At 39.0% G+C, this 27,210-nt stretch overlaps 1 protein-coding gene and 1 long non-coding RNA gene across 2 annotated transcripts in view; one reads left to right on the forward strand and one right to left on the reverse strand.

Annotated features, from left to right (window-relative positions):
• Positions 1 to 27,210, forward strand: part of LOC141380320 (uncharacterized) — a 371,642-nt gene that overhangs the window by 150,931 nt on the left and 193,501 nt on the right. The gene's annotated exons all lie outside the window — the stretch shown is intronic.
• ssbp4 (single stranded DNA binding protein 4) overlaps positions 1 to 27,210 on the reverse strand; it is a 91,846-nt gene that overhangs the window by 16,732 nt on the left and 47,904 nt on the right. The window contains 1 exon segment of the mRNA NM_001202512.2: positions 2,997 to 3,086. Within this exon segment, the coding sequence (NP_001189441.1) occupies positions 2,997 to 3,086 (90 nt within the window).

Raw genomic sequence — 27,210 nt, forward strand, 5'->3', positions numbered from 1 at the left:
TGTTTCAGTTTTAGTGGTTTACACTTCTGCGTCAAGTGATCGTGACCCATGACGCCTACCTTGTAGCTGTGCATTTATTCTTCTGCGCGCTGTTTGTGTTGCTCTTCAATAACACTTCCGAAATATTAGCAGGCAGCAGGGTTTTATGTTCCTCTGTGTCGAGTTTCTTCACAGGTGTTTTTTTTTTTTTTCCTAAACCCTACCTTAATGGACACGTAGCTATAACTCGCTTATTTTAGAGGCGGGAACCGGCGGACGTGCAACGATTCACAGTGAGTCGGTTGAAAATCGATTAAAATATGTGACGTTTCTAACCAGTATGAATGTTGAATGAATCGCGTTACATGTTTTGAACAGAGGGGGCGCTGTTTACAGGCGCAAACTCGCTTTACTTGCACATCAGCGGCAAGCAAGATGTGGGGCGGCAGCAGTGATTTGCGCCAGACAAACACAATCTGTGTGGAAATACTGCAAAAAGACATTTACTTACACTGACAGAATAACGAATGAAGCAGCACAGTGAAAAACTACTATAAAAGACATCTATACGCAAAAAGCTAATAATAGGCCAAAGCACGCTAACCAGAGGATCGGCAGCTCCGCTTGCTCTGACGAGTGCTAAGGTACAGAGATCACACGGTGCATTAGTGTTTTCATTTGAAAGTGTGAAGATGTTTTTCAGACTGAAAGAGAAAGGTGTGCTGTTACAGAACCAGGTATTAGATTGTTCCTTTTTTACCCTCTCTTTTTCAATTTAGCTCATGCATATTTTAATAATTGTCTTATTATACAGTATCATATATCATAATCAGTTTTTTATGCCAGTGGAGCTAAGGGCTTATTGACCACCTCTGTACACACTGCTTTCTGGTTTAGGATAGGCTTTTCTCTCCACACCAGCCATCTCAGTCCAAAGTGAAAGAGTTTTTTTCAGCAGGGAACAAAGCCAGAAAACATAGATATTCTGATATTTCTTTTAAAAAAAATTTAAGATCCCAGCACAATCAAAGTTTAAGTTCTTCATTAATTTGTATTGTTCATTTTTGATTTGGAATTTGTTTTAAATTTGTAATGTAGCTGCACAGTCAAAGTTTTAGTTTGTTTATATCAAAGAGTCTTCTTTAGTTTGTATTATTCACTTTTTTATTTGGATTGTGTTTTAAAATTACAATTTAGTTGTTGTAGAAAATATTATATTTTGTAAAAAAAAAAAAAAATGTTCCCCCTAAATTTGTCTCAAATAATTTTGTTAAAAAATCGTGACTAAATCGTGAGATTAGTATCGTCAATCATGACGTAAACACAAAACAAAAGTTTCCATCTAGAGTACCTTTCATGGGGCTCGACACTTGTAAACACTCGCTCCGTCGGGCTCGCGGCTCTCAGCACCGCCCATACTCGTCACAGCTACCAATCTGACCAATCACAGAGCTTGCGCTACTTGTCATTGCGATGTGTTTACATTTTTCAAGAGGTACGCGTCAGCATAGTCATCACCCACGGCGAGGACTATGCGACCATGCAAAGGCTGCACCCGACCATACGCTTGTGCTTAATGCAGAAGTATAAAGCAGCCTTAAGCCCTGTCTGTGAAACAAGGCATTAATGTTGTAGACATTCTATAAGACGTGCTATCTATTATTCTATCTGATGAGATATTTATACACCTTATCAGGTATCTCTAACCCTGTTAACCACCTGAACCAGCTAAACAAGGTGTTAGAAAAGTGTTGGATCTGACGTCTGCAGGATGTTAGCTCTGATAAAGCATCAGGCATTGCAGATATAGCATGCTGTGGAGTAAAATCGAACAACATGCAAAGCATCTGGTAGAGTAGATAAAAGATCAGACCGAGCAGCAGATAAGAAGATCCAATATGTCAATACATGAAAATTAGATGCGATTGAAAAGCATATATACATTCAATCATCTATCGACTTGCTGGATCCTCTTATCTGAACTTCCATCTACTCTACCAGATGCTTTGTATGTTGTTTGATTTTAAAGTCACTGTATTAGATTTTATCTAAAGAATCTTATTGTATATACTCCACAGCATGCACTGCCTGATGCTTCATCTAATCTTAAATTCTATAAATCCACTAATTCAGATCGGCTGATCTGATTTTTCTTGCTATACACTCTCTATCATATACTCCGTCTGATCAGATTTTTTCATTGACTAGTATAAAACGGATGTCCAAACTCGGTCCTGGAGGGCCGGTGTCCTGCATTATTTTGTTCCAACCCCAATTAAACACACCTGAACCAGCTGATCAAGCTCTTTCTATGTATACTAGATAACATACAGGGAGGTGTGTTGAAGGAAGTTGGAGCTAAACTAAGCTGGACACTGGCTCTCCAGGACAGTTTCTACATCCCTGGTATAACATATTCTTTAAGTGGACACAAGTTGGACACATGATGAAAAAAAATGCTTGGTTTACAATTTTTACCATGTTTTAAGGTAGTGCGTGTTTATTTAAAAAGGTAACTAGCGTTTGTTCTACTATAAATAGTGCAATAAATATCACCAAGGCGTAGGAACTCCCACAGGCACCTTGACTTTGGGAACCATGCCCCTAAGCATTCCCCCAATTCCCAGCCCTGCATTTAAATACAGAGATATGTTGTTAGATATGTGTTGCCAAAGCGCTACAACCAAACTTGCGTGTTTTTACCCATTTTGGCCTTGGGGATTAAACTGTCGAGGCATTCATACTGATCTCAGATCAGGGGCCACAACTCTCTGTTTGTGTCAGTGTGAGTTGCTACTGTACTGAACTACAAATTTAGACACATAAAATGGAAATGAATGGAAATACGGAAAGGGAGAGATAGCAGGAAAGAAACATCTGGATGGGGATTAGAAGAACTAAAGGGGGTTAGAGAAAGGAGGGGTGGGATGAGGGACAGAAAAATGGTAAAAGCTTAGCGCACAGGGTTAAAGCAAGAGGTTGAATAGGAAGATGGGGGAGGAGAGAGTAGCTCTTACTTGAAAGAAACCGGGAGGCATGGGTCCACCTGGCATGCCATCGTTGGGTGGCATGTTGCCCATCACAGGACTGGGAGCTGCTGCCGCACTCTGAAACAGAAAAAAAACACACACAAATAATGAACACAAAAACACTCATTTCCACCTATAACAATAACAATTCCCTAAAATGTAGAAGGTAGAATCTCTCATCAAGCATGTGAGTCCCTCTCAACACCCCAGACAAAGCCAAACTCAGCCATGTCTTTCCCATGATGGTAAAGAAGGGGTAGACAGGGATTACACATGACCCAGCGCCCCCTCCTCCAACCTGTAATCAGATCCCTGGCTCTCATCTGAGAGGAGGAGGGTAAACCGCCTCAGTGCCGCTGACCTTAATAGCCCAGACACTCACTGCTGACCCTGAGAGGGCAAAGGGCACCGTTCCATGCACCAACATACACAGGAACATGAGTCTCTGTGTCTTTAGCGCTCACACATATGTAGTAGCAAATGCGCATATATTCCAGATCGCATAAATCTCAGAAACGCCAACAGGACAGACAGCTCCACCTGTAGGTTCACAGACAAATATGAGCAACATTTGTTTGGGGCCTCATCCCAGCATCCAGACCAACTGTTTCCATTTTTTTTGTAAATGCGTTCAGTGACTTGGGGTTCCTTTATTGGTTCTCAAATATCTCAAAATGAACACGAGGTAAAAATAAAAATATGGAGGGGGGCATTCACACCAAGAAATACAAGCATTAAAATATTACATTAGTGTCAATGCCAACAGAGTTGAGGAACTATGCTGTCAATTTTGAATTCAAAAATCCAGAAGCGAGTTAGTATTTTAGCAGTTATGGTTCCCTCGTCCCATGTATGCCTCGTCGGCATGTATGTTTACAATAGGGATTCATACCGGGAGCGGGAACGCGAGCAGCGCTTCAGCGACAAGCAGGAGCGATGCGAGAGGCGCGAGGGTGTGTTTTCTGCGCACATGCGTAAAATTGTATTTGCTTACATTGCTTTCACAAGCTTTGGTTTGGTTGCACAGAGGATAACATCTTTGTATAACATAAAAGTCTTTAAAACCGTCTTTATTATAATGAAAAAAAAATTCACAGGGATAATTGTTCTGCGTGAGAAAATGGATGTGTGGCGTAAGAGCGTAAGAATGCGTGAGATTGGCAGCCCTGTATATGTCAGTCGCATAGTGTGCATTCGGCTGCCACTGGAAATGAGTTATTGCAGTTTAAAATTTAAAAATGACAATTATTTCTGTTTCAAAAACACCCTGGTGGCGTTATGTGTTAGTTTGACAACAGATTTATGTGCTTTAGAAAGCTTCATAAAATAAAATAAAAGCCACTATCCAACACTATTACAAAGCATGGTAGAGCAGGATAACATTTAAAACTACTCCGACTGTGTTCGTCTGACAGAAAAAAAGTCATATACACTGAGGATTGCTTGAGGGTGAGTAAATGATGGGGTAATTTTCATTTTTGCATGAACTACTCCTTTAATATAGCTTCAGTATTGACAGCTACTACATGCTTTAAGTTATGAAAAATAATGACATGAGCTTAAATTCAAATTCATCCATTTGACTAACAGGAACTAACAGGTTTGGAACTAAATGGAGATGAATAACTGACAAGAGTTTTCATTCTCAGATAAATTATCCCTTTAAGACATTGTCACAAACGTGACAAATCTACCACAGAAACCCGCAGATTTACATGTAATCTATATACAAGGACGCACTTTCTCATAAACGAGGGAAGAAGAGGGGCCTGAGGCTGGCGCTGGGCAGATAACAGGTGAGGTACGGTCAGGCGGCGTGTTTGCATGCAGTGGAGGGATTGGCGAGTGTGTTTGGTTAAGAAGAAGGAGGGGCCATGTGACAGATCGGGCCGGTGAGATTTTGTTTACACAGTGGCTGGTGTAGGTTTTACCAGCACAATGGCTCTGGCTCTATTAGCAAGGCACATGAACGAGTGAAATGAAGAGTGGATATGCTTTGATTAACGCACAAAGAAGAATGACCACCGGCCCATCAGTGGGAACAGGAGTCATTGGTAGCTCTCACACAAACACACACACATCCATACATACAGTGCGACTCTGCTGCACTCAGGTAGAGCGGCAGAGGGCCCAATCGGCTTGTTGCCATGACAACTCAGACCTTGGCTCTCCCGCTCTCTGGTGCCCATTAAAACCCTCAGGCCGTCAATCACTCGCCCGGCCAGGGAGCGAAAGAGAGGGAGCGCAAGAGAAACCGAGAGAGGAGAATGAAGATAGAGTTTAAAGGAGCCTGTGGCTTTTGATAGGCCTGGCTGTTTGCTACTGCTATCTCTCTCCTTTTCCAGCACATAAACAGACACATTCCAGTTCCTGTTAACTCTTCGCATGCCCTGCTTTGCATAATCATTTTGTTCTCTTTGCTCAAAGCTCGATCGTTCCAATGGTTTTATCCCTATAAAGTCCAGTAACATTTAGCATTGTTAGATAATTTTCACTGCTAGAATGCAGTCATTTCAACAGGATTCTAATGAGCCAGAACATTTACAACATAGGTTTTGGTTACATGGCTTTGCTGCACTGACCAACAGAAATACAAGTTTTGCTCTTTTTTTTCTACACCTATAGAAACAGGATTAAGAGATTTTACTGACATAATAGCTATTTTTACTAAATGCGTATGACCCTATTATCTACTAAAGTGGATTCATTCACAATTAAAACACTGACTCTCACAATTTTGAATAGTCAATAATAAAAGTGAATAAAACTAATTTTTTATTTAGTTAAACGAATGATTCAATTACTCACTCATGAAAACATCAATTCATTACAAAACCTGCATTTTTGAAATATTCAATTACTCACTCTTATAGACATTGTTCTATTATTAATCTATAAATATTTGTTTAAACGTCTCATGTAGAAATGCAATGACAGAAACACATTTTAACTGTTACTTGTCACCATGTTCTTGCGTAAGTTGATACAATTTTCATTCAACGCAGGGCTCGAAATTACCCATTTTTCTTGGTAGCACTGGTGCTCCCAACTTTAAAAATTTAGTCGCACCCACCAATTATGAGCACCATTACTAAGCGTTTTATATTAACAGATTTATTGCAAACAAACCCAAAAAATGCTCGCACCGGCTTGACATGCATGAAACTTTGTTATCCATAACCGTGCTGTTCTCATGAGTGGTGTCTGATATTGCACAGATGCTATTGACATATAACTTATTATTTGCATGCGTCTTCTTAATAGCAATAATGGTCTTTACTTAAGCAGCAATATTAGTTTCATTGTAGTGAATGCAAGCCCTTTTGCGATGGTACACACAGTAGCTATGTTTCCATCCACCCATTTTTATGTGCATTTTGGATATGCGCATAAAAAAAGAACGGTTGATGGAAATGCCAAGATGCACATAAATTTTGAAAATGTGTAGGACATAACTGAGTAGGAAACACTTTTACTGAACAGATTCCAGTATGCGCATTAAAAAAGGTCATATGATTTTGTTATAAGAGATCATGTGATGGTTAAAATGTGTGTTAATGGATAAACCAGCAGGCTGAGCACACTGTAAAACATCTGAAATGTTGTTTTGGTCATTCTAAAACACCTCAATCATTTCAGTATTAGTGTTTTATATTATTAATTAACTCCACAATTGTAAAGAGTGTATGTGCTCTGCGTCTGAAGCCTTCAAACACCTTCACTGCGTGTCATGATTGCTTTCTGAGGCACAATTGATTTACTAAATGAAGAAAAGATTCACGCAGCTTTTCCTACCGCAGCAAATTTAGTTTTTACTGTTGATATTTAGTGCCAGTTATTCAGGAAGTGACGATTTTGTTCGATTTGACTAGTTGAATGGAAACACTGCTTTATTCGTATGTCTGGTATGCATTAATCTAGATTTGCACATTTAGGTTATTCGCATTTTTGGATGGAAACAGCTATGGTTACATTTTACATATAAATGCCACTTGCATGGCTGACAGCATCTTGACACTTAAATGAACCATTAAACAGAACCTCTGACGCTTTTATATTGTGTAGATGTGGCAAACGCTGTTACTTGCCACCTCTGTCCCACAGACTTTACAGTGAATGCTTTGGTCATTTTCATAGGACTTTAAGCCAATCTTCCACTCTTCGAAAAGTATAAAGGGTGGATTGACGTTCACCACATGATCACTAATCAGTTGTGCCATTATTTGTAACTTCAGGTGGTTTCTAAAACCAAATCTGTCCGTGTTGTTTTTATTCTCTCATCTTACGCGCTTTACATTTTTGTGGCAGTCGCTCCCTATTATCTGAAGGCAGAAGGCATCTTCTGAGTAATTAACAGCTGATATTAACCAATCCATTCGCGTTCAGTTCTAGAGCAGTGGGCCAATCAGAAGAACTTGATGGTGGGGGCAAGCAATGTGGGATTTGTTTACTACAGCAACTTAACCAAATTTCAGGGACATAAGCAAGTTAACCAAATTTCGGGAGCATATGCGACCAAAACAGCCACAATTTTGAGCCCTGCAACGCAATGAATTCCTTTTCCAAAGTGTTTATATCTGAATTACCAACTTGTGAAACTGAAACCATTTTCTAACTGCACATAAAGACTCTCTAGGTGTAAGTGGTGACTTGAATTTAAATTAAATGTTCAACGTGATCCTACTTGTCAAATGACAACCATATCATTGACATTTAGGAATTGGTTGTATTAAAAAAGAAAGCAAACTGATCAAAGCCTCAGCAATTAATGTACTTAATAAATTATTAACACACCATGAATAATATCGGTGGCCTGTATGTTGACCAAGCATCCCTTGGACATACACAGTCCAAACCCTCTCAAGTAATTAGCCACTGCGGTTTTAATTATCAGTATCAATTGTGAAGCTCGGCTGGGCAGCAGACAGTGGAGGGAAAGGCTTAATCTGGGCATCGATCAGGAGCAGGGATCCAGGATGAGGAATGGATCCTACCTTATCTGTGCCCAGACAAGAAGGGTAACCCAGATCACCGGCCAACAACAACATGCACCAGTACTCTGGTAACAAACTCAGCACATGAGCGATATAATGATACAGTAGGAAGAACATGACTGATTAGTAACAATTTGATTATTTGATTGGCTAGATGTTGAATAGAGAACTGAAGAGGGCTTATAACGTCTATGATCCTGTGAGGATAGCAATTTCCTCCTTGAGTATCACCAGACTATTTATTGCACTGTGTTTACTAAATACATCATTAGCCACTAATGCCGAGATCCACGAGTTTGCGTCTGTGGACAGCAATTGAATATCGCCAACAACCTCTGACAGAGAGCGCCTTGAGAAACTCAGGCCCCGTTTACACTAGTGCGTTTTAGTTTTAAAACGGCGTTGTAGAATGAAAACGATCCGCGTCCACACTCGCGTTTTACCCAGCGTTTCTGAACAGCTCTCCTTCCACACCAAAACGCTGAAAACGCACATCACGTGACCACACACACACTCTCGGGCATGCGCTCCAGCATTTTTACCCAGATGAGAGCTCTGCTTGTCGGACTGCTCATCAAGCATCTCCCGCTGGATCTAATCTCACTATATTTGCTAAACGTGATATTTCATTCATGTTGTTGTCTTTATCTAACGACATAGGCCAATTCCCTGACTTTGGTCATTGGAATCTATTAAGTTACTTGTTCACGGGTAACATGTTTTGGTTAAGCGCAAAGATAAGTTAATTATTAATCCAGGTACATTGACTGATCGCTTGCCTTTATTTCCTACAATGTATAAACTTATTGTATGTTATACTTTTATAATTATCGATTATTAAAACTGTTATTCAGCAAAAGAGAGGGTGTGTTTCGTATTTTTACTGAAATTGAAAGGAGGCCGTTGTTATCGGCTCCGTTTTGTTATAAATATCCACACAGTGAAGATGACGCTCATGCAGCACGACGCCTCAACATTTCTGCTGTCTGTTAAGTTGCTAATATTAAAAAGAAAATAGGCAGTTCCTTAAATCATGTTTACATTTTATTGTTGAGAAAGTGAAACAACGTAGCCAAGGTGATGTGAATGAAGTTATAAAGTACACTGTTCCCTTTGAAGATTTACCCGTGTCCTCGGTATGTTTTCCATATCAAACTGAGAAGGGGGAGACTGCAGCCTTGATCAAACTTGCGAAGTCTTAACTTACAAGAAGAGGATGCGAGACTGAACTGTGTGTGTTAGGCTACTTAATATTGAGGAAAAGCCCCAATCAGAGAGGCGAATGTCTGCAGCCCCGCCTCCGTTTTCAGATGTCTCCGTCTTTCCCCATCCACACTGAGACGGAGCAGCAGCGTTTTAGAATGAAAACGGCCTCTCCAGCGTTTTCAAAAAGCTCCGTTTTCGGCGCTCGAGAACTCCAGCGTAGTGTGGACGGATGGCGTAACCGTAGCAAAACTTATGCGTTTTCAAACTAAAACGCACTAGTGTAAACGGGGCCTCAGTGGCTCCTCTGGCAGCCATGGATGCGACAACCCCCTCCAACTCTCTCCTGTTGGCCTCCTAACCATCCCCATATCATAACTGGCCTCATCACTCTGTCTCCTCTCCACTAATCAGCTGGTTTGTGATGTGCGGTCTGGCGCAATATGACTGCCGTTGCGTCATCCAGGTGAACGTAAATTTGGTAAGCAAATTTGGAAAGATAATTTTGTACCAGATTGGTTGTGTTTATTATTTTTATATTAATTGGTATCATGCTATGGGTTTCTTTTTGGGGGTAAAATACAGTGTAAAGTGATCTAATTATTAGGAATCCAGGACCTTTCCAATAAAATAGGATTAGGGTGCTAAATATGCATAGTGGTGGGGTTGCAAAAGACCCAAAATTGAGAACCGCTGCCCTACAACACCCTAACTGTGTGTTCACACCGAAGGCGGCAAATAGCCAGAAGTCAATCATTTTCTTTGGACGCCGGTGGTGATAAGCAGCAAGGAGCAGCACGTCTTCGCCGATTTGGGCGTCGAGAAGAGTTGAAATCAAGTCAACTTTATGGTAACAAGCTATGACGTAATTCTGTGACAAGCTGTCAGAATGTAGAAATCCACCGCTTCAGGAATCCAGAAAACCCAGTTTTGTGAACTTTGGTTCCAACCAAAGTTGTTCCCAAAGGTGTTTTCTTACTGGGACATAAATAAAAATAGTTACCGGCTAGTTACCGATGTGCAATAATGTTCTTTATATTTTTATTAAGTAAGGATCTCACGGTAACTATAATGACAATACAAAACAGTATTGCAGATTTAGAATATTTCAGACAATCAGAATTATTAGCTAAGTGGAATAAAGCCACACCACACGCAACAACTTGATCTTCCATAGTTAAATGAATTTGATGAAAGAGGCGCAACACTTTCACACTAATAATAATTAATAATAATAATTTCTTACATTTACATAGCGCTTTTCTGGGCAATCAAAGCGCTTTACACAATGGGGGGATCTCCTCATCCACCACCAGTGTGCAGCATCCACTTGGATGACGCGACGGCAGCCATTTTGCGCCAGACCGCACACCACACACCAGCTGATTGGTGGAGAGGAGACAGTGGTGAAACCACTTCAAGCAGCAACCTAGCTTTCCCATTTGGTCTCCCATCCAGGTACTGACCGGGCGCAGCCCTGCTTAGCTTCAGTGGGCGACCATATTAGAGTTGCAGAGAGCTAGCTGCCGGCTAGAAAGCACGTTTTTCTATGAAGCAATGAAAGCGGTTTGTTGATATGCTGCAACGGCCCCTTTAAATGCGAGATCAATGTAGCAAATTTTGAGTCATTGCTGCCGGAGCTGTGAAGGTAAACAGCCTTGTCGTCAGGTGGTCATAGCGAACATTGGCACTTTTGTGGCCTTCAGTGCGAACGCACAGTAAGGAAGTGACTTGTTTTTTACTTTTTAAAATAAATCATACACATGCTCACCAATTTTGCTATGATATCAATTTGACTAGACAATAATCCAAATATGTGATTTTTTTTTATTACACACTCTAAATAAACATTGAAGATATCGTCAATCTTCCCACTTGCATTTTAACACTCGTTGCCTCCTCCACACTTTCTCCCTACATACCCCATTTCCAATAATTCTGTCAGTGAAGTTGACTCCATAAAGATTAGCCAGTGAGGACTGGCAGCCATAATCAGCCGTGCTGGCTGACAGATGTGCCTTTTAATCAATGGGGCACTGGGACGGCAATCTACACTGCGTAACATAGGGAAGCCACTATGACGAGGGGTCTCTCTCTCTGTCGCTCCCTCACTTTCCCTCCCATGGCGTCAACAGCTGTTGTATCAATCAGGTGAATTAATTACCAGTAAACAAATCTGCTGAGGAAACCCCTTATGTACACCCCCACCCTGCAAATACACACACTTGTGCACACACACACACACACACACACACACACACATACTGTATTCCCAGAACCCCCTAGCATTCTCAATCTCAGTGGCCCACAATTATGCTTGCTCAAGGGCCTAATCATAAGCCATGTATGGAGACAAGCGTGTTAATGTGTGGACAGGTGGAAAGTTTCCCGCCTAGAACAGCTTCTGAAATGCTGAGGTTGCATTTTAATTGCGAAACAGAAAAACAGACAGTGATGACGGCTATTTGTAGCCATTTTTCCGTTACTTACGTTGTGATTACACTACCACACTAAAGTTCCTACCATACTTAATAACACTGAGCTTAATAACTAATGTGGCCTTGATTTTTTTACTAGGAAGTTATTTAAAAAGTTTGAAAATTCTAATAAAAAAATTGCTTCATATTTATGTCTCAAATAGAGGAAACTTTATTTGAATGAAGTGCATTAGCTGAATGTTGTACATTAGCCGCTTAAACTCTGTAGAAAATAACATTGTACAATCAGCATTCACAAACAAACCTTAATTATGATTAACACTGACAAGCCAAATAACTGATCCGCCTCCAACTCTGAAAGTCAGGGCTCAAAGAAAATCCCTCCAATAATTCCCAAACTGCAGGGCGGTTCTATGACTCTGACAAGATCTGTTCAGCAAAAATACTTATCGAGCTTGAAAGATCAAATTTAATGGGTTCTCTCTAAAAAAATTAAAAATTACATAAAACATCAGTGTAAAAGCTTACATGCAGAATGCTAATGCAAACAGGATTAGTTTAAACAGACAAAAAACAGTAATATGGTACTGATACATGCCTAGCTTCTGGGCCTGACCTTGTTTGGCCCAGTGAGATATTCTACTATGGCCACGAACAGTGCTGATAAACACTTCTGCGCATGTGTATGGTCCGGCGCAGCCTTCGCATGATAGTCTAGCCTTTGCCGTGACTGATGCACGCCAACACTGATGCACACCTCTCAAGAAACGTAAATACACATCGCAACGACAAGCTCTGTGATTAGTCGGCTTGGTACGGTTGACGAGAGAGGTCAGTGCTAAGAATGAGTGTTTACAAGTGTTGAGTTCTATGAAGGAGCTTCAGATGGAAACTTTTGTTTTGTGTTTACCTTTATGATTAAAGTTGTTGCATGTCCGCCAGTTCCTGCCTCTAAATGAGCAAGTGTTAGCTACTTTTAGCTACCTGTGAAGAAACACGACACAGAGGAACACAAAAACCTTCTGCCAGGTAGCGTTTCGGAAGTGTTATTGGAGAGCAACACTAACAGTGCGCAGAAGTATAAATGCACAGCTACACGCAAGGCAGGTGCCATGGGTCACGCAGGTCACTCGACACAGAAGTATAAATTTGCCTTTATAGCTTCAAATGAAAAATCACATGAACAACCATTTAAAGTAAAAAAAAAAAAAAAAAAAAACTAAGATCTTGCCACCTCTGGATGGTATTTTAACCAAAAAGCTCAATATACTTTGAGGAAATGAAGCCCAAATAGGCCAGTGAGCAATTTACATTTAACTTTAGTTAATAGTGTTAAAAATATCATTGACTTAATCAGAAAGTACACTAAAAGATAGATGGGTGTTTGGGCGAAGCAGTTCATTAAACCAAAGTACCCAATCCTCATCCACTTTTAATACCATTTCCAACACAAATGGGTTATAGGATATAAACAGGCAAGTTATCAGGCAGGTGTACAAAATTCACTTTAAAAATTTCAAATTACTTGACAGACATATAAAGGATATATTTTCTATAGGTAACATCTTTAACTTTCAATATCACAAGTTACTTCTATGTCAACTTGAGCCCAATTCACAGAGCTAAACACCAATAGATGAGACGGAGGAAAACAGCTCATTCTAAGTGCAGACACACAATGTCTAAAAGCAAAGGACTGATAAAGGCAAGAGGCAGGAGGTTTAGACGTGACGTAGGAAGGATGTAATGCCAGTGTTGCCATCCGAGTTCTAATGTGAAACATGTAAGCTGCTCATATTACAATCCATACATTGCTAGAATGGTTGGCGGGAAGGGCGTACCCACTGGGACCATTGATGTTGCCTGCTAAAAAGGGGAGTTTCCCATCTCTCCCTCCTTTTTTCTCTCTCTGCTTTTCTTTCTTTTCAAGTACGCCCTCAACGCAGGCAGAAATCATTTCTCTTTGGAAAGAGTCTCTGGAGCTCCCGCTACGGGGTTAAGGAGCTTAGCGTACTATAGTTAACATTCACATAGTCCGAAAACTGGGAAAGAGTTGGAAACCTAGCAAGCTGCTGGTACCCAAGAGGATCTGGAAGCATGAGGAAAAAGAGAGGACCACGTCCTGCCAGACAGGGGCTTGGAAAAGGGAAAACACAAACAGCATTCCTTAGACAATGCAGGGTTTGTAACGCTGGACTTCTGTGCTTGAAGCACCAAAAAAAAAAAAAAAAAACTGGACAATCAATAAAGAAAAACTCTGGGCAGGTTGAATTCCTGGTTGAAAATGACAGGAACTAACTATGCAGAATTAAGTCATGGTTGCAGAAATAATCTAGTTAGCAAGGACATCAAGTCTACGCAAATAAAAGGCAGACATAACACATTAGGTGTCCAAACAAGTTTCTATGTACTTCAAACTTCAGACTGGTTAAAGTGGCTTTGGGTTCCCTCGCATGTCCAAATCCACAATCCCTTTATGCAGATTGTGAGTGAAACCACTGAAACGGAGTCGGCCAACTTGTAACTGGCTGTGGCCAAAAGTGGTCAGCCCACCCAGTGGTCAAATCTCTCTTCCATCTACAACAATTCAAGCCCTTCCACAAAAACTAAATTAAACTGTCAATAAACGTTGTATCAATGCTAACCTCACAAATCAGTTCTTTTAAGGCAGAGGTGTCCAAACTCAGTTCTGAAGGGCCGATGTCCAGCATATTTAAGTTCCAGGCCCAAGTACAGGCCCAAACACACCTGAACCAGCTAAGCTCTTTCTAGGTATACTAGAAATTCCAGGGAGGAGTGTTGAAGTTGGAGCTAAACTATGCAGGACACCGGCCCTCCCGGACCGAGTTTGGACACCCCTGTCTTAAGGAATACAATGCAGCTGAAGACTTCAAAAATAAAACCGACAGTAACTGAAGAGGCATTCAGTAGCACATTGTTTTTCTCCAAACAGAAGCATGCGACCATGTGCATGTCATGCTAACCTGTGCTAGCATTCCCATCAATAAATAAACAGTCTGACAGAAATATCTCTCCCCAGTCTCATGCCCCAGCACATGCCAGGCCAGCTTCTACTTTTTCCTTGAAGAACTAAACAATATTATGTTTGTGTCTTTTAGCTCAGGAAAACAAAAGTCATTCTCAATTTGAGTAGATCCACTGAATGAAGGGCACTTCAGGCACAGTCATGTGCACTACATTTCAACCAGATTCTCAAGGTTCAGGATACACCGACAACATGCATTCAATCATCGCATTATCTCAACTAATGGGCATCTACAGATTAATCATCCCTATATTTGCAGATAATTTCTACCTGGAAAGCACTTTTGCTTCCACTCTACCACCTCACAGCCGGCATCCAGGCTCCAGCTGACCACAATGCATTGCAAATCAAACTATATCTTTACAGGAAGGGAACAAGAAAGCCTTGACACTGCGTCGAGTCAATAGATTTAGATGATTGTGATAATTTCTGTCAAAGGAACTTCAACACTAGGATCAGCCAAGAAACAATCAAATCAGTTGGAGCCCATTTTAATTCCATTAGGAATTATGGATGGAATGCAACATTGCATGTGTTGTAATGTGATTAGAGTGACACTGGAAACCAAATATTTGTCGTTAAAGTGTTCAGCACTGCAAGGTGAAAAATGATGTGGGTTTAATTCTGATCTAAAACACTAAAAGGACACTTAGACCCTGAGGACACCAAGAGGACATGTGTCCAGCAAACTCCCAGCACACAGTCTGTCTCTCGCTCTAATCTCAGTCTTGATACAGCATTCTGTCTCTTTCACATTCTCTGTCTTTATGCTAATTCTACATGTGAACACGAGCAAACCGTAAAGTCCCAGGGGGGAAAAATGGGGTTGTCTGATTCCACACCCTCCCTTCTCTCTTCTCTGTCTTTCTGTCTCTCTCTCGCCACCCCCTCCCACAATAGAGTCTGGGTGTCAGGCAGCTCACTGAAGCCGTTGTCATGGTGACAGGTCCTGTCTGTGTTCCGTCCCTCAGGCATCTCGGATCCAGAGAAGGCTGTATTTTTGAGAGGTAGAACGAGAGTCAAACAAGGATGGAGAGAGGAGAAACCAATATGCATCTGCAAAATTGATCTACGCAAATGAATTTAGGTAATTTTGTAAGGAAAGATAAAGGGTGTAAAAGGACGTGATAAGCCAGAAGGGGGGGGGGGGCAGCATTGCCTTCTATTGATCAGTCAATTGTCATTGGATGGGTCACCAAGAGGGCAGGGTGGCATGAACTGGGTGATCAACAGAACACCCTCCCATATCTAGCAAACAGAGTAGGCATCTCACACTCCTATTCCTGGCACCCGACGCCCTCCACCTGACCTTTCAGACACCCTCCACCGGTCCACTCCAATCCATCTGCCCCAGCATCCCGCCCTATCCCAATGAAGAACTGTATGCGGATCCCCTTCGCATTCACTCTGTATCATATAACAAGCCTAAAACATTGTGCACCTGGTGCTTGCTAAAATAAGGTCTCCTGCAGGGACCATGTTAAGAAGGTTGTTGGCCTCTCTAAAAAGATGTCAACAAGACAGAAAACATGAAGTTAAAGCAATCAAAGCCAACACAAGATGCAAGACAAAGCAAATACTGGACAGCCCACCATGTCCTGCAGTTTCTTTTCTTCATCCTTGTTCCTGGGACTTGGCTTTAAAATGCTTGGCTCAAGACTTGCACTTTTTTCCTCCAAGTTGCACGTTCTTGAAAAGTGAGATGTTACCACTAGCAGAGCCATCTGGCTTCTTGACCATAGCTCTGAATGACCATAAAACCTCCAAATTCATGGAACTAAGGAGTCTGCACTGCAACACTTAGGAAAACTAATAACTGTAAACCTGTCATTTGAAATCAAATATAGCACATAGACAGTTCACACATAAGGAGCCTCTCATGCTAAATAAATGCTAAGCTGCTGGAAACCTCCGCTTCATATACTCGAGATGTGCACCCAACTGCATCTATAGGTGCAGTAGCATAAAGTCTTGTTTCTTACTTATTACAGCTCTTGACTTCCCCCCGTAGGGCCATCCAGCATGTTAATTGCAAGGCAAACAATTCGAGAGCCTACATTAACCTCCAGAAGTCTCCCATGAGTGGAGGTTAGTTAAGCCCTTTTCAAAAACCTTAACGCTACCGGACAAGTACCGGTTTGAAGCTAATCCCGTTGGAGGAGGGACCCCTTCCCTCCAAATTTGCACAGCAGGGGAGAGCTGATGAAAGTACCAGTGATATGAGCCACATCAAAGAAGGTGCGGAGTGAGACAAGCGCTCTTGCTTTGTTTGACCACTATTCTGTTATTGATGGTTAGAAAGCTGGATAAATTTGTCAAGGGAACAATATGGCTTCACTCATTATGCTGAAACAGCTTTTGTTTTTCAATTCGCAGAGTTTTTGCAGCAGAATCCCTCTATGAGTCATTTCATGACCGTTTGTTCTAAACTACTTATTAAAAAATACCAGTTGCCACAACAAATTGCTTTAAATCATTAGGCTGGATTTGAGCTTACCTGACCTGAAAAGATACCTTTCTAGGTGTATACAGTTAAAGGACCCTTCTTTAAAAACAGCTAGACAAGAGTACAAGAAAAGATGAGAGATGTTCTTTTAAAATTAGAATTTCACATTACATCTAAAAACTCAACATTTTATGAAGCATATAACATTGTAGTGACACCAAACAAAAAAAAGTAAAAAAAGAAAATACGTAGTCAAAAAACTAGTCAATCTCAGCAACCTTTCAGCCAGTTCTTAGACAATTAATGTTCTTGATCAACTAAAACAAATAAAAACAGTCACCAAGCCAAGAGACACATCTATCCAATTTATATAAAACTTTTGCAATCTTACCAAAACCTATTCTTAACAAAAGCTTTTAGTAACAGGCCTAGGTTAAGCCAAAAATTAGACCAAGATCCAATGATTCTTCTTGTTGTCACTCTGGGAATGCACAGTCACAGATGCAATATGCATGGACAGATGGAAACAAATTAGCAACAAAATAGTATTAGCATCCCTTGCTTGCTCACCCAGAGTCCACTGTCAACCCCCACCCCACTATCCTCATCTGGCATAAATATGGGTTTCGTCTAACATTGTCTCCTCAACAAACTATGTTTCTTTCACACTCTTCAGACCCCTTGCCCTCCAAGCCTCCCTTCACCCTCTCAGCATCACAGCCTCATAAGCTTGCGGGAAAGTGCAAAAAAAAAATCCTTTGGTAGGTCGGCCAGATTAAACTGCCACTGTAATCCGCTTGGCTTTCACCTCCTTGTCCTCAACCAAAAGATGAAGAGAGAGAGAGAGAAATGAGAAAAAGGACTGCAAGGTATAAACAAAAAGAGCAAAGAGAGTGCGTATTAGCAAAAAAAAACAAGACAACTAGTAAAACAAAGTGAAGTAAATAAACATAATAGCTCATAAAAGGCACAAAAAAGCAACTACCTATTGGGGAAAAGTACAGAAGAGAAGGGAAATCAAACAAATGAGAAACCTAAAAAAAAGTTCTTACATTGCTCTGGCCTTCCAGAGATACATCACCTCAACTGACCACAACCATCAACGAAAGGGGCTATAAACAACTCAAACACACAGTAAAGACATCAAGGGTGAAGACTGGTGTGGGTGTTTGGAAGTGTGTTTAAGTGTGACCCGAGAAATAGAGTGTAGAGAAACTGTGCTCACAGTCAGGGAGGCACACATAACAAAAAAAATCTTGGAGAACCCTGCAGGAAGTGGGAGGACATCCAGTGAGAAAAGGCAGTGATATACGACTGGAGCACTTCAAACAGTGAGAGCAATGATGGACAACTCCTAAGACCAATAAAACCCAGCAGGGGAGGAGGGTGCAAGGGAGCAGGGCAAAGGGAAGAGGAAGTAACTTTATCTTTCAGACAAAACAGGAGGGGGCAAGAACAAGGGTAGTAGATTGAAGAACCACTTCCTAAAGATGTTAACAGCCTTTCCATTTCCAAAGAAAACATATCAGACACTGTTGTAGCTCAGTGCTGAAAACCGCCAGCTTTAGAGGTGTAACAAAGTGAGAAATTTGGAGGTCCTGGAATCTAAAGTAAAACACAACCTTCATTGACCCTTTCCAGACAACGGGCCAGTAAAGCACACAATATACATAAAAAATGTCTATCACTGAGGAAAACAATAGATGCCATACAAGTACTTTCCACCTGGAGTTTCTGCTAGCATTAACTGAGGACAAATTACCATGTTATTTTCAGTTTTTTCTCATTTGTTTGGCTTCACAAACTTGGTAACTTATATACGCTTAATGTCCTTTGCAAGGCAAGGCTATGCTACTTTGATCTTATAAAGTTAATGTCATTAAGGGTGCACTCACACTATGCTCTCCGAACTGTGCCCAGGCTTGTTTCCCAGTTCGTTTGACAAGTGAGAGTGCTCTGAATCGTGCTCAGGTATGGTTCAGTTGGCCGGCCCTAGCCTGGTTGGAAGAGGTGTGCCAAAGCACGGTTTGGTTAGACTTTGGCGTTGTACACTTTTAGTGTGAGTGCAAAGCGCACCTGAGCCTGAAACTGAAGATGGGGCATCACTTTTAAGGAACTGTTTAAAATGAATTTATTAATCATTCTTACTTTTCAATGAAAGAAAGCTGTCGTAGTTTATACAAACATCTCGCTGAACCCCTGAAATTTGAAAATCAGTAATAATTGAAATTAAATGGGACATAGTCTATAAGCATTTCCCATGCTTGTAGCTTAGAGGAAGAATGTAAAATAAAATTTGTGTCTGTGTGGATGGACGGAGTTGCAGTCACACTTGTGAATCACACCAGAGTCCACCTAAAAAAGGTTGTCTGATCTGCGGTTGATAAATACTCTGGTATGATTCACTTTAGATATGAACACGTACAGTAGCACCAAATCATGGAAGTAAGCCAATATTTATCATCTAAAAGCTGGCCAAACTATATTTTTATGCTTTTACACTCACACTTCTCTTACATGCATAACTGATGCCCTGCAAGCAGAGAGAATATTAATCTAATTTCAGCAGCAAACAATTCTTCTTGTTCATTTGAATTTTTATCATTACATTTATGATCAACAGATACATGGGCCAACTGAACTCCTTTTTTTAAAGTTCAGAATACAAAGTTAAGAGGGTAAAAGAGTCAATCGAAATGTGAAAAGTACCAGATAATCGCAATCCCACATATAGAAATCGGCAATATATGCAAATCACATTTAAAATACAAGGTAATGTTTAGATTAAAAGATGTCAAAATGTCAAGCAACATCTCCAGGTACTCCTTTCAGAGCCAGACCAAAAAACGTTTATATGATTATAAAGCCAATCTGATGTTACCCAAGTTGTATTATGATCTTTTATACTGTCATTGTACCAAAGCAAGCATCAAAACAGGGTTTTGTTCTTATATATAATATATATTCTATGAGTGTCTGACAATTGTCTGTGTTAGAGAACTCCAAAAACTCGATTGACCCTTTTTTTTCTGACATCCCACCAGATGGAAAATGGAAGTATGTATCCATCAAGAATGATGAATGCGAAGACTGCATAATCTTGGCCACTTCATGTCTGTGGTCCTTTCGGCTAGGTGTGTTAACCTTTTCCTTCTGATGAAGCCCATTACAGAGAATAATCGGACGCCAAATGAAGACAAATGATGTGACCGCACTGTGCATGGAGTAGGAAATCCCTGATCACTGAGGCCCCCATTCAACAGCATTGATTAGCTTCCCAACCAAAGTAGCCAGCCAGAAGAACTAAACGCTCTGAATCAATGCTACTTAGCAGGTTATTGACCAATCGCTGCCTCTTACTCTGACATTAAAGCAAAATTCAAATTCAAAGGAAGCTTCGGACAGCAAGCGACATGACTTTCAAACATATAGCTATAATGCGCTGGAAACAGTATTATGTTAATCCAGACCTCATTTTAATTCAAAATATTGATTGCGGTGTAAAAACAAGCTAACGAACTGATGCGGCTAATACCACAGCTCAACAAAAACAACTGGGTAGAGTGTCTGTGTGTTGGGGGTGAGCAGGGGGAGGGTGATTTAACACCCTCCAATGGTCCCAAAGCACTGTAGTATTTTGCATACACTGCACAATGTTACCATGGTGACAAGACCCAATTCTAGTCCCTGACCCACGAGGCACATCCAGCCAGTTCATGTACCCGTGTGTTAATCGAAGCCGTGCCAATCAGAAACTATATTGACTGATGTCTACATGGACATTCCACAACTATCTTAATCACAGCAGCTATTTTGTTAGCTTAATTAGTTTCTAATAAAGCTGTACATTTGCATATGCATAAAAACACCAACTATCAGAAATAGGGTTAACATAAAAATCTGAAAATCAAAGAAAAATTGACTAAATCAATCAAATTTAGATACCTAAACTGAGATTTAAAGGCATTAAAAGGGAGCTAGACTGAACATATAAATGCACGCAATTTTCAGGACAGACTCGATTTGGTTTCAAACATTTCCAATTTTTCCCTGATAGGAGTTAAATGTTTGCCCCGGTTGTATACATATCTGAAATTGTATACATTTCTGTCGACGGTATGCAATGTTGTAACAGACAAAGTATGCAGCCGCCAGTGTGTATTTGTGCATGAACCTGTGATGGAGGGGGGGTTTGGGGTGGAGAGAGAGAGAGAGATTTTGGTTTGGCTGAACCTCATTAATTCAGAAATGGAAATGATTTCTGCATGGAGCGCAAGAGAGACGAGAGATGGAACGAGAGAAAGCAATAGAAGGAAAGTCTGAGAGAACAAACAGAAGAGCAGGCAGAGGGACATTCAGCCAAAGTCGATATTTCCTCTTCTTTGCTTATCAAGAGTGTTAACCCTAACAGTTTGCCAAAACAGTTCAAAATAGAGCTTATTTTTGTTTGCTGCGTACTTTTTCAATTAGTATTAGCGTAAGACTAAAATCTTAGTGTGATATTAACATTGTGTCTCAATGTATGCATGAAATACATAAATAAATTCAGTTAGGTCTATAAATATTTGTGCATCGAAACAAATCTAACATTTTTGGCTATACACCAACACCAGATCTTTGGATCTCATCTTGAGAGTTGACCGTTACAGATTCCAAATGCAAATAGCACACTTTAAATGAACTCTGGACCTTTTATCTGTTCATTGTAATTGGGAGAATGAGGGATTAACACACACCTGGTCATAGAACATCTTAGAGGCCAATTGTTCAATTACTTTTGGACCCTTAACAAGTGGGAGGCACATTTGCACACTGTTGTAATTCCTACAGCGCTCACCAGATTTAGATGTAAATACCCTCAAATTAAAGCTGACAGTCAGAAGCTAAAGCACATCTTGTTCGTTTCATTTTAAATTGATTGTGTTGGTGTATAGAGCCAAAAAAGATAGAATTGTGTCAATGTCCAAATAATTATGGACCTAACTATATATATATATATATATATATATATATATATATATATATATATATATATATATATATATATATATGTGTGTGTGTGTGTGTGTATATATGTATATATAGGGTGTACTAGTTTGACCAAAAATGGCATCTTAGTAATATTTGTCATTATTAACAATGGTTAAAGAAAAATTTGACGAGTGAGTTTTTTTTTCTGGTAAAGTATTGGCTGGGTTTAGACCAGGGGTGTCCAAACTTGGTCCTGAAGGGGTGCCTGGAAGTTTTTGTATACCTAGAAAGAGCTTGATTAGCTGGTTCAGGTGTGTTTAATTAGGGTTGAAACTAAAATGCAGGACACCGGCACTCCAGGACAGGAAGTTTGAGCACCTCTGGTTTAGATCTTTCATAAATAAATAAAAAGACACTAAAACCACCAGTAGTCGACAGGAACTCCGTGTCTAAACGAGTCATTGAATCATTCAATAGGGATGTCAGGATTATGACATTTGCCTGACTATTTATGGTATAAGAAATAATTGCGATTATGCAAATAATTAGACCATTGTGTGTTTTGGGGCCCATACATAAATTTGAATAAATGGACAAATAAAAAAATATATAATATATAAGGTGATGCAGTGGATAGTACCTTCGCCTCACAACAAGACGGTCGCTGGTTTGAGCCTTGGCTGGGTCAGTTGGCGTTTCTGTGTGGAGTTTGTATGTTTTCCCTGCCTTCACGTGGGTTTCCTCCGGGTGCTCCGGTTTTCCCCACAGTACAAAAACATGTGCTTTAGGTTGAGTAGGATAAAACTGACAGTAGTGTATGAGTGTAAATGATTATTTATGGATGCTTCCCAGTAAATACACATCAGCAGTGTTGGGGGTAAAGCGGTAAAGCGTTTTTTTTTTTTTTTAGTTCATTTTAGCGAGTTACCTTGCTTAATTGGCTTTTACAAAATATAGTGCTGAATAAAAAATACCTTAAGTTGAATCAGATCTCTTTTTTCACAGTAGATGAGTCAGTGTACTGTTCTAGTTACTGAATAACTCTATATTGTTATTCTAATACAATAACTAATATTGGTTTATTTTGAGTTAGAGGGGGTATCAAGTATGTAAGTACTTACTGAATACGCAAAGCGTTTCATGACAACTCTATTCAATTTAATGAACTGGTTCGACCGGTTCACTAAGAAGATCCGTTTAAAACAAATGAATAATTCGCGAATCGCTCGTAATTACTACAGTAAGAAACAGAAACAATGGCAGGCCGGAGACATTAATGCAATGGATTCTTGTTATTTTTGACTCATCGAAGAAAAGAAGTGGATTGTTGAGTGTTACTTAAGTTACTTTTTAGGGGGATTAACTGAATATTGTAATGCACTACATAAATAGTAACTTTTGGCAACATTGCACATCAGTGCCGCTACATACCCATCGTTGTCATGTAAACATAGCCTACAATAGATGGTTATTTTATAATTGCGACAGGTCTAGCATCCACTTAGTGTGGAACTATTTTCATTTTCTGTGATATTTAGACAGTGTCCAGGCTAAAATGTATTTTACTTAATATCAACATGTTATTAGATAATATGATATTTAACAATTACTTTGGTGTAAATCTGTTGCAACTACTTAAAAAAACAGTGAACATACTATCATTACAGTCATATTACGTGACATAATTCATTGCCTCAAAATTAACTGGCAGATTAGACACATAATCAATTGATTTTATAATACCACATGGTCATGATATATCAGTTCTGTCATGTCATATTACAGCATCATAAACCATGAGCAGCAACAGATGTCAAAACTATTCATTTATATCACAACCATGCCAAGAAATAATTATCAACCAGGGTCTTTTTCAGTCAACCGTAATAATGCCGCAGCCAAATAATTACATTTGTGCTGTAAAAGCCACAACAGGAAACATAGTATTAATATCAGAACGGCGTTAACAGTTTGAGCCTAGCGCACATCGCTGTTGAAAAATCAGATTTGGCAGTCACGGGCTCAAATTAATTAGTGCAATTAAACACAATTTGCAGCAGTGTCAAACCCTTTATTTTGGGTGGGCATTTACGACGTGTTGGGATGCTTATTACCAACAAACATTTACTTTGCAGCATGCACTAATAACCTTTCGGGATAAATCAGCGAACAAATTAAAAAGACAAGGAGTTGAAAAAGTGCCACACAACAGGAGAATGAATGTATGCTAAAGTAGGCAGGAGCTACATATCATGCAAACTATGAATTAAAAATGCAAACACTGAAGCTGTACAGGTGAAACGCATAAAAGATTCATTGTGAATTTGATTTTCACTTGCAGTTGGAATATATGGGTGGTTTTGGCGTAATATTAAATATCTTAAACAGAGCCGAGAGTATTCCTTTGTTATTGGCAGATTAAAACATTACCAATTACAGACAAATATAATTTGAAAGTAAAAACATATAAGAATACTTTCAGAATGAGGGACTCTTTTTTTGGAAAAAAAGTTTATAGATAAATAAATACATACAGTTGGAGGAAATAAGTAATGAACACGTCACCATTTTTCTCAGAAAACATTTTACATATTTGCTATTGACTTGAAATTTTCACCAGATGTTGATAACAATCAAAGAAATCCATATGTGCAAAGAAAACAAATTATTTTACAAATTAAGTTATGTGTAATAAAATGAAATAACAGAGGGGAAAACTATTAAAAGCGTGAAGAAAGGGAGGTGTAGAAAGGCAGTGAAAGCCCAGACAGCAGCTGAAATCTCTCAGTAGTTATTCAGCAACCCTCTGCCCTTCGGCATTGTAAACTAATACTAGCTGCTTCAGTCCAATCACCTGACTTGAATCCAATAGAAAATACAAAATAAAGAACAGATTTGATAGACGAGACCCACAGAACCAAGATTTTTACACACTGTTGAATCCTGTAAAAAAAAAAAACTCACACCTGAGCATTTCATGTGACTTCATTCTCCATCTGAGAGGCATCTTTAAGCTGCCAGCACCAAAAAAGCTTCTTCTAAAAGGTATTAAATACATTTCAGTAGTTCAGTACTCTCTCCTTGTGTCATTTCATTGTTATTACACATAACAATTTTTCAGATTTTTTTTTTTTTGTTATATTTTTATGTTTGTATTTGGGTTTTTACCAAAATCTGGTTCAATTCCATGTAATCTGTTCATTTAGCATATCTTTCCCAGAAAAAAAACATGACATGTAGAACACTTCCCCCCCTTTTCCATACATACCAGCTTTGATAAAACCATATCGTTTATTTTATTATAAATCATTTTTAAAAATCTCATCTGTACCACTTTTTAAGACAATTGTAGGATGGTAGAATAACATACAAGGTAGAATCAATTAACAAATAAATTTATTTAAATTGAAAGGCTACAAATAATTTTATTTTTAATGTGATGTGTACAACTTTTTGAAGAAATTCCTGGACAAATCTACACACTGGAATTTGTATTCATTTGTAATAAAAAATAAATAAATCAAATGTGAAAAATTTATAATATTATAAATAAATAACTTATTTTAATTTAAAGCAATATATATATATATATATATATATATATATATATATAAATATATATATATATATATATATATATATATATATATATATATATATATATGTTTATTGAAAAAAAAAACTATGGATATATATTTTTTTAATTTTGCTAATCAAGGTGTAGCTCTGAAATAAATATAGATATTTGTCAAAAAATGCATAATACTAGTAATAAACAAACATGTTTGATAGTAAAACTTACATAATACTGTTAACAGTTATAAATGTAAAATAAATAACATTTCGTCACCTTAGAATTATAAGGTTCTATTTGACATTTTTGTCAAAATTGAGTTATTGACATTCTTATTAAATGACAACTTATTTAAATTATGGAATTTTTTTTTATTAAGTTGTTTACATTTTAAGGCTTTTGATTTAAAAAACAAATGTTGCACACATATTGTTTGCTATGGAATGCAAAAACTTTAAAGCTCAATATCCCCAAATCATTCGGATCGCAGATAGAATCTTATAATTCTGAGGTGACGAATTATATGAAGTTTTTTGTTCATTACCTGAAGGAAAAACGTATAATAAATACATTTTTATTCTACTAGAAAAATTCCAAATGTAAAGTTATTAATACAAAATTAATAAAAATTAATAAAATGTGATAAGCATGTGGTATGACATATTTATGACTGGCATACTAACAGTAGTGGCAGTAGAAATATTTAAATAAAAATTATAATTATACATTTAAAAATAATAATATAGTAAATATTACAGATAATAAATATTAATTAATGACTTCTTAAAGCTTCACTTTCCAATCTAAAGATCTAAACCAAAAAAAAAAAAAAATAGATAATAAATAGAGTAATAAATAGAGCAAGACAGAAATACAGAAGTCAAAGAGCATCTTCTGTAGCAGCTGATCTGTCCTGAGCCTTTCAGTGACTCCTGCCCTCTCTCTCTCTCTCTCTCTCTCTCTCTCTCTCTCTCTCTCTCTCTCTCTGTGTGTGTGTGTGTGTGTTCTCGTAATATGGGGCAGCCTCTAATCTGACCGTGCATCCCTTGGATTACAAACCCTCCAACAACAGCACTATCGCAGCCTCCGCAGCCCCCAAAATCAGGTCAACATCCCTTCCCCCAGCCCCTTCATCGTCCTCCTCATCCTCAGTGGCCTGTATCATGAACAACATGACAAACAAGTGACTGGCTGTGCATGCATGTCAGATGTAGTCTAAATTTGTATAAATGTATGTTAAGCAAACTTAAGGCAAAGACACTTTTATCAAAATTTCACGCACCTGTTGATTAGAAGATTTTGGGCTTTTTGGCTTTAGTTTGTTCATTCTAATGCCAAGGAAACATCCAATATATACTTAACATACAAGTGTTTCTTTTGTCATACTTAATTTGTGTGTGTAGATTTCAATAGCACACACTTTTAAAAGCTCAAAATGATTTGTAAATCTCCATTTCAGCAGCTTTAAACACCAAACTACTATTACAGTTGAAGTCAGATTTATTAGCCCCCCCATTCTGTGTAATGTAA

This window comes from Danio rerio, chromosome 22 (genome assembly GCF_049306965.1).
Source record: "Danio rerio strain Tuebingen ecotype United States chromosome 22, GRCz12tu, whole genome shotgun sequence".
Taxonomy (NCBI): domain Eukaryota; kingdom Metazoa; phylum Chordata; class Actinopteri; order Cypriniformes; family Danionidae; genus Danio; species Danio rerio.